The sequence below is a fragment of the Papilio polytes genome, unplaced genomic scaffold, assembly GCF_000836215.1.
Source record: "Papilio polytes unplaced genomic scaffold, Ppol_1.0 DF823923.1, whole genome shotgun sequence".
NCBI classification, from domain to species: Eukaryota; Metazoa; Arthropoda; class Insecta; order Lepidoptera; family Papilionidae; genus Papilio; species Papilio polytes.
This window is the reverse complement of record NW_013525281.1, coordinates 5008556-5022894: the sequence shown is the minus strand read 5'-3', so window position 1 is coordinate 5022894 and position 14339 is coordinate 5008556. Positions and strand designations below refer to the sequence as shown.

At 32.4% G+C, this 14339-nt stretch overlaps 2 protein-coding genes across 2 annotated transcripts in view; both read right to left on the bottom strand.

The window, feature by feature from the left end:
- Positions 1 to 9311, bottom strand: part of LOC106102424 (high affinity cAMP-specific and IBMX-insensitive 3',5'-cyclic phosphodiesterase 8A) — a 103841-nt gene extending 94530 nt beyond the window's left edge. The window contains exon 1 of the mRNA XM_013281898.1: positions 9060 to 9311. The gene's annotated coding sequence lies outside the window, so the exon portion shown is untranslated. The remainder of the gene's footprint in view (positions 1 to 9059) is intronic.
- A 4578-nt stretch (positions 9312 to 13889) lies between these two features.
- Positions 13890 to 14339, bottom strand: part of LOC106102123 (protein dead ringer) — a 104049-nt gene continuing 103599 nt past the window's right edge. Inside the window, exon 10 of the mRNA XM_013281533.1 lies at positions 13890 to 14014. Within this exon, the coding sequence (XP_013136987.1) occupies positions 13890 to 14014 (125 nt within the window). The remainder of the gene's footprint in view (positions 14015 to 14339) is intronic.

Genomic DNA, 14339 nt, shown 5'->3' with positions numbered 1-14339 from the left:
TGTTAGTTAATAACTACATAGTAAACAAAGTCGCTTCCCGCTGTCTGTCTGTCTTTATGTATGGTAAGATCTTTAAAACTACGAAATGGATTTTGATGGAGTTTTCTTAATAGATGGACTGATTCAAGAATAAACACTGATAATTTCAGAGGTTCCTAATATGTTATAAATAAACATAGTTTCGTATGCTCATTCTCCGTGCGAAGCCGAGGCGGGACGCTATTATAATCATCATCTCCCCTGCCTTATCCTACTCCCGTAGGGTCGGCGCACCGGGTTTTCGTCCTCCAGAGCACTCTATCATCCGTCATCTCAGTCATCACTCCCTTCTTATCATGTCACTTTTCACGCAATCCATCCATCTCTTTCTAGGTCTACCTCTACCGATGTACCCCTCCACATTCATAACTAACGTCCGCCTTGTTACATGCGATTCATCCTTTCTCATAACATGCCCATACCACTCTAACCTTTTACTCCTTATTTTCTCAACCATTGGGGCTACTCTCAAACTTCCTCTAATATACTCATTTCGTATCTTATAAGACGCTAGTATAATCATTTTCATTTTCTCACTTAGACAAAATATATTTCCATTGTTGTATTTATTATGTCTTTATATTATTATCAGAGCTGTCTCTGCTAATGTGTATTAACACAACATGACAGCCTCACAATCAACACAATGCCCCTACTATTGACATGTGACGTGTAACCGTGTGACAGTTTCTATAGACGGGGTTGCCAGGTAACATTACCCATTATCTTATCACCATTGTTATCAGTAACAGGCATTGAATAGTAACAGAGAATTTAATTAGATACATGTTTACATTTATATATACTAATATTTTTTTTACTTTACTTGTATAATAGCAGAACACTGTTATAACTTTTCAAGCAGTGGGAAAATAATCTTTTATAGACAAAATAGTAAATGTTATGAAAAGTATAGATAACTTTTCTATTAAATACAAAAGTATATCAATTCTTTTAATTATACAAGAGAGCTGGCAACACTGAATGTTTGGTAACCCAATAAAAAGTATTTTACAGGTTATTGTGAACAGTATTGTACTATTACAATTTAAATTGCACATTAGTACCTTAATATTCTAAAGGCGGGAATACATCCGTTACATGGAGTAGAAGGCATACCAGTTACTGGCACGTATATGAGCTTGTGGACTCGCTAAATGTACTATATGAGGAATTTTGTATATTATTCACGGCCAGCATCAAAATGCAAGGTACAAGAAAGTATTCACTCTCCATTGAATATATTTTAGGACAGTGACAGACATAATTTATTATTAGTACGTGATAGTTTGCGACGCACATTGTACGTGGATTGAATCAAAGCATCGTCTAGTATACCTTTCAATGAAGAACCACTACAAACTAAACGTCATTGATCGTACATCAAATTAAAACAAAACACAATCATCAATGTTACCTAAACTTGTTTTAACTTTTTTCTGGATCTTCTAAAGCACAATTTATCTCATAGCATACCATCGATAATAAACTAGTTTTATTGCCATACTAGTTTTCGCCCGCGACTCCGTCCGCGTGACAAAAGTGAGTAGCCTATGTGTACTTCTAGAATACCCTCTACATCTATAACAAATTTCATTGAAATCCGGTCAGCCGTTTAGGCCACAAACTCTAACAAACATACATCCATCCATCTAAACTTTCGCATTTGTAATATTAGTATGATTACCTGCAAACAGAATTAAAACAGTTAAACCATTTTCCAGTAACAATTCAGTGAACACGCCGTCAATTGTGTCAAAACAAAATTTAATATTTTCTCATTTCCATATTTCGTGAATACAATTTCAAATCCCGTTGAATTCGGATACACTGTTAATTTTTAAATGAAAAAGGCTTTATTAAAATCGTAGTTTTATTCACAAATTATAAAGAGTTATTTAAAATAAAATTACATCAATTTTCAATAGTAACTAATTCAATACAAATGAAATCAAGATTCAAACTTACTACTGGTTAGATAATAAAGAGTTCCACCGAAAAAAAAAAACCGACAATCGACAGTTGAACTGAAAAAAAAACTGTTTAAAAACCTACAAAGATTCAAACAGCTGTTTTACGTTACGCGAAGTGTACTATAATTTCTATTTTCATTAGTTTATTTAAGATTTAAAAATAGCGAGCAAATTACAGTACTCGTAACAAACAAAGCCATTAGATATGAATTCTGGCAGGTGGTAACTAATGCATCCTCAAACCATAATATGCGAACGACTCACAAATTGCTCAACTATTTTAAGACAGGCTGATAGCTAAGTGCTCGGTGGCCCCTTATCTTTATCTCGTTGATAACAAGGCTGATGAGACCGTTATCTCAGACCCCAGCTACTAAACAATTTAAACAACCGCACGCTTCTCTTATCGATTTTAGGAATAACATGACTTCTTAATGATTTTGTATTTTTATCTACGAATAGTTCGCGTTCTAACGTTATCTTGAAATGTAAACAGATAGTCAATAAACTAATTTTCATTATTAATGTGTAAATGTAGACGAAACGTACACTTAGGAATGCTGTAATTAAATTACAGTACACTAGCTTTCGCCCGCGACTCCGTCCGCGTGGAACTAAAAAAAAGCAAAAGCAAGTAGCCAATGTGTTCAGAGTATCCTCTATTTTCATGTCGAATTTCATCGAGACCCGTTTAGTAGTTTAGGCTACAAACTCTAACAAACATTCATGCATCCATCCAAACTTTCGCATTTATAATATTAGTAAAATTAGTAAGATTCAGAATCACTATTTATGTTTTTTTTAATTAAGTAATTTACTTACAAAAATTACTCAGCAATGTCCATCTCCAACTAAAATATTTATCACGTATTCTAATAAAATAAACCATTAACCAAAAAGTGGGAAGTAATTGGATTTTTCTTTACTCCATTTAATATAAACCTTAACCGCTGTTATCGTATAGCTTTTCTAATGGACAGTGGAGTATTGGCACTCAGGTCATTGACGTCACATCGGAGTGCGCCTCTCACGTGAAGCGATCTCCAGACTGTATGCGTCATGTTGCATCTCTACCGTGTTACGTATCTATTCATAACTAGTTACTATTACACGGATACTTAAAATTGATTAACACTTCACATCGATGATGTTATATTCATAAAAATATCGGGAACTGTCAATGATTCAAATAACGATTACAGTAAGCCGGGAATACACATACTAGTAGGCACATTTACAACGGCGAATCATGGGAGTCATGTCCCCCCCTGAATTGGTTGATGACAAAATATGTTAACATATTTTGTTAAGCTCTTAACTTGACCACGACTATATGATCCCACCTGGCGCCAAAGCTGGATCCGCCCTTGCACATTTATCTGTAAGCTGCTGGCATGTGCTAGGTACTATTTGTGAACGCTACTGGCATGTGTATAGAAATGCACCAGTAGCTGGAAATGACGATATAGGTGGCTTTTCAGCTACTGGACTCTATTAAGATGTATTTTTTTGTAGGGTCTTTTGTTTCCTAGAAGATATCGAAACGAGTTACATCTTTCATCTTTAAAAGCTATATTCAATATAGAAAATGAAAAGTGCAATGTTTAATATTCCGCAACGTTAATCATTTTCAACGAATCATTTACCTCTGTAGTTTTCGTAAAGAGAAATCTCATCGGAGAAAATAAACACAGTGTTGAACAAATTTTCCAGTGATCAACATCAAAGAAAACCACACTATAAAATGTTTTGTAAACATCAAACAACACGATGTATAAACAATCAACTCAATGTGGCTTTCATCGACCGAACGAACACTGACACTGCAAAATAGTTTAATTTTTATTTGAACAGTACCTTATTTCCCTCCTTATTGCCCTCGACTCCGTCCTCATGGAATAAAAATAAACAATAGAACCTTTGTGTTCTTCTAAACTATGCTCTACATCTATTTTGAAATTTCATCGAGATCCGTTCAGGCGTTTAGGCTACAAACTCTAACAAACATCCATCCATCCATCTAAACTTTCGCATTTATAATATTAGTAAGATAAGATATAAAACTCATTAATTACTAGCTTTGACCCGCGATTCCATAAACGTGAAATTAAAAAAAAAACAACAAAAGTAAGTAGCCTATGTGTTCTTCCAGACTCTCCTCTACATCCATGCCAAATTTCATCGAAATCTATTCAGTCTAAAGGCTACAAACTTTAACAATCCATCTAAACTTTCGCATTCAAATATTAGTAAGATATTTTACTCTACTATCTGTACCGTTTTAATTTACAATGCGTTTACGCAATCACGTTGTATAATTTCCGGCATAATAAATGAGTAAAGCACACCACAGTGTTGTATGACTTAACACAGATCGAGGACAGACTTGGCATGTGCTGATAATGTTATCTATTGATTGTCGTTTCGCAGGCAAATGTGATCAACGTCACGCATCGTCGCCTCCCCTCCGCACGCGCTATATGCTACAGTTAAAAACATGAAACAAAAGATACTTTTTTCAACATCGTATAATCTTACTAATATTATGAATGCGAAAGTTTAGATGGATGGATGGAAGTTTGTTAGGTGTTTGTAGCCTATATAGCTGATCGGATCCCGATATAATTTGGCACAAATGTAGAGGGTAGACTGGAAGAACACACTAGCTACTCACTTTTGTTTTTTATCTCCACGCGAACGGAGTCGCGGGCGAAGTAAATAATATAGCTAACTAAATATATACATCTATTTTTTTACAATACGCAACATTTTTGTGGTGTTCCTAGATCTAGAATTAAAGAATTAAATCATCTTCGTTTAAAAGGTCATCATAATTTTGTTTGACTTTGTTTTGAGCAACATCTAATATTCTCTTGTCTGAAATTCTCTTGACTGCTAGATACGTCACAATGTATTTCTCTTTCACGTGCTCTTCAATTTGCCCTTCTATTATTAAAATGTGTATTTAGAACGTTGTATTACAAAATGGTATGTGCATGTCAACATTATTTTAACAGGAGTGGTCTGTCCTGTTTTATTTGAAACATCGTGTACCCATTCGCATATTAGTTTTGCAACGGGCACGAGTTATTTTCGTTTGAAGTTGGTTATACTGGATACAAAAAGGTGAAATACAAATGAGAACTAACCAATACAAGATGTAAAACTCTTTGACGCGCAGAAACAATATTTACTATCTAGACAAATTGGATTAAAACAAAACACAGTTTGTTATTTATTGCTAATTAAAATATCAAGCTTCAGGTTCTAAACATGTGGTTAGAACCACATATGTTTAATCACTTTAGGACATACTAGCTTTCACCCGCGACCGCGTCCGCGTGGAATTAAATATTACTAAAGCGTGTAGCCTATGTGTTCTTCCAGACTATCCTCAAATTTCATCGAGATCCCATCAGCTGTTTAGGCTACAAACTAACAAACATCCATCCATCTAAAATTTCGCATTTACCAATTTGGTAAGATTGTCCTGTTCACTGGAACGAGACAAACTTTGCCTCTTCCTAAAAAAAACTTAGCAATAGTGCAAACGAAGTGATAATAAAGAGACACCAGCCGTGTATTTTCTTACACAAATTCATAAGCTGCGTTGTGATTTTTGTTCCGCGTCTCTTTTCAAAATGTTCAAACGATTGAAGCTTAAGTTCGAACACCGCTAGCATCCACAACTGTACATAAATACATATAGTAGAGGGTAATGCTTTAACGTAGTGCGAGGCTTTTGTAACTCAACTTCGCAGCAAAGCTGACATATGTCACTGCCCGCCGTCGACACCACACAATGCTCTATTCACTGCAGTCACAGCTTACAGCCTTCAACTAGAACCTGAAGGTAGTTCGTAGCAAATAAATAAGGCTTTTGCGGTAGTAACTTGTATTACTGAATTTATTAGTTAATAATCTATACTTAATAATGTAAAGAGGAAAGACTTGTATTTTTGTATGTTTAAATGTATTGAAATAACTCAAAAACTACTGGGGCTATTTTAAAAATTCTTTTACCGCTAACAAGGTTTATCTGTGAGTAACATAGGGCTATGTTTCATTACTTTTTTAATTTCACACGGATAAAGTCGCGAGCAACAGTTAGTTTAAAATAATTTTCTACTCTTTATACTAGACTGTACATTTAATAACTGCTTAGTAATATTCTGGCCATAATTGTATCAATATTAAACTATAATACCTATCTAATTTGTGTAATGTCTGGGATTGTTTACACATTGGTTCAATATCCAGAGAGCAGAGCCTTATATTTGATAGCAAACATCGCACACTAACAAAACATTTGAACGTCTCGCAGTTCTATTGAAAATTCCTTTATAAGAGCGTTGAATAAGGAATGTTATAAACAGAATTATTTATATTAATTTCACGATTTTTTTTATTGTCAATCATATTGGCTCTATATGTTTTTGAAATTTTATCATCATCCACCTGCCCTTATCCCTTATGGAGGGTCGGCACAGTATGTGCTGCTCTTCCATACATGTCTATTAGCTGTCATATCCGATTCCACTCCTTTCTTAAGCATATCCTCTTTCACACAATCCACCTATACTTTCTTCGGTCTTCCTCTTCCTTTGTAGCCATATTTTGTTGTATTTGATGTTTAAAATTGTATATTTATTTAATTTAAAAGAGCCAATTTATACATCTAGGAATTAAATGAAATAAACAATAATAGTTTTATTTATTCTTCATCTAAATTCCCTTAACTATTGTGATCTTCTATTTTGTCTGTACACTGCATACTTCTGATTAAAGTACATTATATATTTATAGAGAAAATGTTACTGCAGTTCCGATGAATAAAATACTTAACGAACTCGTAAACTGTTTAATTTCATAAACAAAACCGAATTCAATAAACAAAAGTAACGGATATTTAAAACGTAAAACGATTTCTCGGTATTTATCGTTACATTAATATATTTTTTAAATAATGTGTTGAGAATTTAATGCGAAGTAATTCCATCGGCGGTTCGCAAAATGCAAAATCGTTTCACTGTATTTATTTGTATTCAGTGTGCACTCTCTCACGGTCGGATCGGTTTTACTTTCAGAACGATAATACGGACAATAAGCATATTGCAAGTGTTACACTACTTTCACACGAGGGTAGAACAGTGAGGCACAGTAAGACAGTGAAATATTATTTCAACGGACACGTACCGCAGAACTACCCATAGACAGTCACATACGATTAGCGATATCGTTAATCGTAAAATTCAAAAGAAATGGAACTGATTAGGAATTAGGCTTTTTATACATTTAACGACTCTACTCATGATACTGCTAAACTTATATTACACTGTCTAGAAGCTTTATATACTGGAGTGTTACTGATTTGCCTTCGTGTGAAACTGCACTGTCTCCTTTGAGAGACGAATTTGCAATTTCATGTAAGGTCAATGGAATATTCGATGACATATCTGTGAAAACGATCGCGCTGTGACATTATTCTTTTTTTTATTCAGTGACAAATGTGCACTCAAGCCACTTGATATGTCGCATCCTTTCTCAGACGAGTCGGTACTCGTAACGGAATTAATATCATATAAAATAAACACATTTTTATCAATAAAGTCTTACAGCCTTGTTGCTTTTAATATGCGTTGGAAATAAATAAAAGAAATAATCTTTTATATAAAAACCAATAAGAATACAGATTATTAATAGTATAACATTAAAACGAGAGGATGGGGACATAAACGAGAATGCGTTAAAATTGAATGTGGATGATTACAAAGGTAGAGGAAGATCGAAGAAAGTATTGATTAGGATTATGTGAATGAGGATAAGGTTAAGGGTGTGGATTCAGATATGACGGCCGATAGAAATGTAAGGAAGAGCAGCATATACTGTGTCGACTCTCTCGATAAGGATTAGTCCAAGTTAATCATGAATAGCACAACATTATAATTAAATTGTATGAGTATTTTACTATACATTACTATTATTAGTAAGAAAGTTAGTGGCACAGGATTAAAGTTTAATATTTTGTCCATCTAAATCTTAAAAACAGACTTAAAACTTAAACTCTCAGAAAGATTTTAGCAATCTCTAAATTTGTTAGATATAAAATAATAGTATTAACATACGTAAGACTTTAAAAAGGTTAAGACGGTAAAATTCTTATAAACATTAAAGCAAAAGCTTCCGGTGATACCAACAGCATATACGATCGATTGGTGGTCCATTTGCAAGCGACGTGGCTTTTCACCGGGTCCTGTGAGTGCACAGATTTGCATGTTGATTACTTAAACAGATTGGATGTAGTGGAACACGCCCTTACACTATCTGTGTCCAATTATAACTCCCAATTAGAATAATAAAGGCAATAAGTATTCATTATCTATCCAATTTTACAATCGGTTCAGTCGTTTTGAATGACCCGGTGAAATATGTCTTATGCATAGAGAAAAATAAAAATTTTATACCGAAAATATGTGCATCTACGAATTTACGAAATATTAAACATCTATTTCGTTGTCATATATACTCCAATTTCATTAATTGTATAGATTGATAGGTAGGTGTTTTGATGGCTTTCTGTGTACAGGAAGCCTATATATGTCAATAGTGAAGCACGACATAGTCATTAGCACCTGACAGTATCGTCATATTTACTCTGACGATATTGCTCTGGAATACGTTGCATTCACAAGATATGTGACAAAATGTGATAACGAAATTCGTCATTACGTTCTTGTTATTACTCTGAATATAGTAAAATGTACAAAATATGATGACATGAGTTGTTTATTTAATTTATCGAATGGAATTTATTACTAAATTTTAACCAAAGTTAATTAATAGTGACAAATGAAATCAAACGTATACGTATAAAATTTTCTTCACCAGTTCTAAAATGTTTGTAACCAGTGTTATGTGTTTTTAACGTTACAAACTACATATTTATGGATTAAATTTAATGTAAATTAAAAAATCTAATAAACAAAAAAAATGGAAAACATTACGTACGGTATCATAAAAAGTGCAAATCAAAACTTCAAAACATACCTTCAAGAAATCGTCGAAGTCACGCGTAAATTCTTTCAAAACAAAACACAATCACTCAACTAAGTTTTCAAAAAGTTTAATTCCTCTGAATTTTAAAAAACAAATAGGCACAATATTAACACTAAGCCGTTGCAACCCTCTCTGACCTGTTTACGAAAACGTTTAATTCGAGATACCATTAACCGAATCAAAGAGCTGCGGAGCAACGAGATGTACGCCCTCTACGACGGACGCATCGCGACTGAAGGAAACTGTACTGAACAAGTCCCCGCCGCCCGCCCTAACTACGCCACCGCCCAAGCGAAAAACGTTTAATACCCCAAAGGATTTTTAATACAGTTCATTCGTTATGCGTTAATTGTTATTTGCATGTGCGTTGTTAATATAAGCAGGTGTTGGCAATCGAGATGTTTATTTGTACACGCTAATAGAGCACATATCATCAAAGTTTTTGTATTATATTGTTTGCAGTATTAGAATATGTTAGTTAAAGGGTGTTAAATACTTTCTTTTATTAATTTCCAAGTTTAAATAGATTTAGTTTGAAGGGAAAAATCTTTTTAAATCTTTATTACTTAGTTACCCGTCATTTTATTAAGGAAATATTTTTTTTATTTGATTTCTATCGACATATCTATACTATTATAATAAAGCGTAAACACACACTTCTTTGTTGCCTAAGATGTCAGCCATTACAATATATTTTTGAAAAATTCCTTTTTTAATAAAAAGCTCTACACTTACGTCACGCTTTAGGCTATATATTCTTACGCCATTAAACTTTGGGGGTAAATATTTTAGATAAAAACCCTAATGTGGGAAACATACCATAAGTTGCTGCCAACATCAAGGAAACAAGATTGCCAAGGTCATGTCTTGTCAGTTTGACATTTGTTATTGATAATTTGACAAATGTAAACAATAAAATAATTTTTCTTTGTTTACATTTGTCAAATTATCATATTTAACAATTAACACCTGGTTTATGTAAAAAAATCATCTTTCTACAAAATAATTATTATTCTTCATTAGTCCAAGGTTCGCCGGTATTAACCCGATGTATTGAATTTCCGTTATTAGGGGAGCCGTTGTCATGGCAACCACAAATGTAGGTAGATAAAATCGCTTTAACGTAACGATGTTGTATGCTGATATCTGTAATCAATGTATCAATACAACTTATCAATGTTCCTTTATATTCTTTTTTAATGTAAGACCTAAATATATAGGGGTGGATAGAGATAAGACGATCAACAATTACGATTTGGGGGATCGACCAAATTTGGAGGGTTAACTGTTCTACGAATTTATTTTACAAATCAAACTGAAAAAAACATTTGAATAATGAAGTATTATTTGCAATATTATTTTACAAAACAACATTGAAATTGATGTAAAAATTCTAATGAATCTTAAGATTAATTAATGTCATTAAAATATGCAAAAGCACTAGCTTCGTGTATGAAAATGCTCGTTACCAGTAATTAGATATCCTACCTTCATTAACCGCACTGGCGAAAGATTTAACGGCTTTATTCTGTTAGAGCTTTTTCCGTCTAGCAACGCCTTTAATGCTATGTTTGATTAATAAATCAACAGATTTTTATTGTTAAAATAAGATAAACATTAATAATATAAATGTTTCCTTCAGTAATGTTAGATATTTCCACAAATGACTTCCTTTAAAATGTAGACGGACGGCCATATTAACAATACTTGTAAATTATTTTAAAACACAAACTGAACTCCAATGACACAACGCAAATATATCGAACGTACCGTTATGACGACTAGTAAAACACTGAGCTTGTTGGCGACTGAGCGCCGAGACATATATTTTATAATACTACCCCCCACTACTCCTTCCGTTTCCTAATATTTTATTATATGTTTCATTAACATTTTAGTATTTTATTAGGTCTTTTTTTCGACGTTATATTTCTAGGCTAAATATAATAAGTAATAAATATAAATTTAAGTGTTGCTAGAAACTTCACATAAAATCTAATAATACAATGAAATTAAACTTTACTGTGTTATAAATGAAAACTAAATCACCGCTTAAGCTCGACTTTCACGAAACTTATTGCTGTTCTTATTAAACTGTATGTTCATACTTAATAAGAACATACTTTAATTAATTATGCATAAAGGCACATAAAAGTTAGCGCCCACAATTTTATCCGAGATACAGAATAAATTAAGAGGTTTTCTTTACTTCAATATCCCTATAGTCAAATCAAACAGTATTTTCCGGCAAACGAATATTTCTTTCCTCCAACTATTCAATAATGTTCTTTTATTTAAAATGAGTTGTTGTCCGCAAACTTCTTTAACGCTGAATTTAAAAAAAAAAGTCTTCTATACTGTCTTCCTTCCAGCCAAAGTCCCGTTAAAATCGGCCCCCTAGTTCCGGAGATAAGGTTTTTAATTAAAAACTTTGTTTCCAAAAATAAAATGAGCGATAACATTCTGCAAATCAGCAGTAATAAGCGCCATCTATAGCTCTATTGACACAACATACAAATGTCAGTTCAGTCATAGTAGATTAGAAGGTTAACACTAGATAGCGGTATTCGAAATTGCTACTACTAATTAAAACATAAATTATAACATTAAATAATAAAGCTAATACGTTTTTAATACAAATGTCGGCATAGACATGACCCATAATGAAAACAGAGTATCGCTGGGACGACATTTACACATTTTTATGCTTATTTTCTTCTAGTTGCAGATTTTTATAAACTAACCACGTGGGGTTTTCAAATAGTTTATTTTGCAATTCAAATAAAAAACAGACTCATAATTAAAATTATTTATTCATGTATATTATTTGAATACATCAAAAATTTTTGGTGTAACACGAAAACCGCTAACGCCACCTAGTGGCGGAGGCCAGCACTAGGCCACTGCTCGTTCGCATGTCGTACATCCGGAATGTACCGAACCTACCGCTATACGCTTACCTCGAATAATGTGTCTCTAAAAAAATTGTAAATTCAATTATACAAGTTAATGTTTAAAAATTAAATACGTTAAATAAACTAACTATAAAATATTAAATCAGTCATTTACAAAGCACTTTCTTATTTATACAAGTACTACGAATACTAATTTTGTGATTCAATTTTGGATTTATTATCAACTGGGCATATTGCACTACGAGGGAAATATTACCCAACTGGTTTATTTATTTTATTCCAGATCTTTTAAGCAAAAATATCTCCTACAGCCCAAACGTGTAACTAAGTTTTCTATCATTAATTCTTAATAGCAAGTTATTATAAAAAGTTTTTAAATATACTTCAACAATTCCCTACTGTTTTAGATACAAAAGACTCACTACATTCGAGCATTTTATCATTTTCAATATTGCTTTCACTTTCAATTGCACGCCTAATATTTTTTCTAATACAATCACTTTGAAACTTATATTCTACTTTAATCTAAACTAAGGAAATGGCATAAATCGAAACATCCTAACATTTATGTGCACCGGCCGAGGCCATATTTTTAAGTAGTTAAATTTCCTTAATTAACATTGACGTTCATAGATGGCGTTGAATTAAAAGTATGAACAGAAGTAAATCACAAATGACAAACTTGCATAATACAAAGATTTTTCTTATACAAATGCAATATCCGTTTTACAAAACTTAGATACTTGCAATTAAGTGATGAACAGTTTTTTTAGGTTAGCTGTCATTTCTAATTTTCTTATCTTCTGTCAGAAAAACCAAGTCAATGTTCAATGAATTTCTAAATTATTCGAGAATTCAATGGAGATGTTTTATTACATTTTACGACAACACAAAAAAACAAAATTAAGTTTGATACTATAAAATTGATTTTCACAATATTCTTTTAAAAAATTATCAAACATTTCAAGTTAAGACACAAGTTAAAAGCTATACTATAAATAACTAAATACTAATAAAATACTGACAGAGTCCACAATAGAAAATATACACCCTCCTAAAAGAATTAGGTACCTAATAATCACAAGCATACATGTGTACTAACGAACCAAGCTACTTTAATATACACGAAATGGCTATTTACAAAAATTTACATCACAATAATAAAAAAAATTGAAAACACACGACCAAGTTAACACGCATCCGAACTAAAATATCAAAATTACAAATAAGTAACATAGCTCAATATGAAACTATATTTACATTGTCATTTCGTGACCAATCAAAAGTTTAAAAGTATTGAAATTATGTTTTTTACAAAACTTTCATTTAAAAAGCAAATTAAATTAACCTTTTCTAGGCAGTGAACATTAAAAATTGTTACAAAAATTCAATTAAATTTCTTTTCAATTAAAAAAAATCGACCAAACTAAAAAAAGTTTATTCCTTGTTATAAACTAATTTAATCTGTTTTAATTTTTTAAATCATATTTTATTATAATTCAATCGGAGAATTCAATTGAGATCTAATTTTAAAACAGTAAACAATAATCGATTTATAATTTGTTGGTTATAAAAAAATAGTGAAACGGAAAACTTACAAAAACGTAATCACGACTTAGGGAAAGCGACCTAAATCTCTATTGTATTGAGTAGTTTTTAGTATATCCATAAATGCGAATGTGATTAGCGACGCTAATTTTCATTCCAACCAATAACATGTTTTAAATCAAAAGTGAAACATAAAAACTACTAACAGAGACTTTCGCATTCGTTATAACGTGATTAACTACAAGATGGTTATTTAAACAGTTAACCGTTATATTTCACAGCTATTAGCTTAATATTTTGTTTGTTTTTTTCGTGGCTATCTAGCCAGTGTGATCTGAAGTCAGTAAAAAGGTTTTATTTAAGAGACCATTTGCCTGTGGGCTGCTTGGCCGTTGCTCTGCGAGGGGAAGAGGACTCCTTCGTACGTGACTCCATTCAGCTCTATTGACACGACAAGTTGCTGGTCTCCTGTGTTTGCATCACCTGGAAGTAAAGATTATTGTTAGAAAGACTGTACTTTAAAACGTATGACCATGTGGACATAGACATACGACAATAAGTCTAAACTATATTGCAATTAGGTTCAATTTCAAATACTTGTGAGGTTAGGATTTTGTCATAAAACACAAGAGTAAATGTATATCGTTTATACCTTGCCTGGTTTATGGCAATACCAATATTAAAAAGATTTGTATTTTTGTATGTATTGGAATAACTCAAAAACTACTGGACCGATTTCAAAAATTCTTTCACTGTTTAAGAACTACGTTTTCAGTGGGTTACATAGGCGGCATATATTTATTATAAT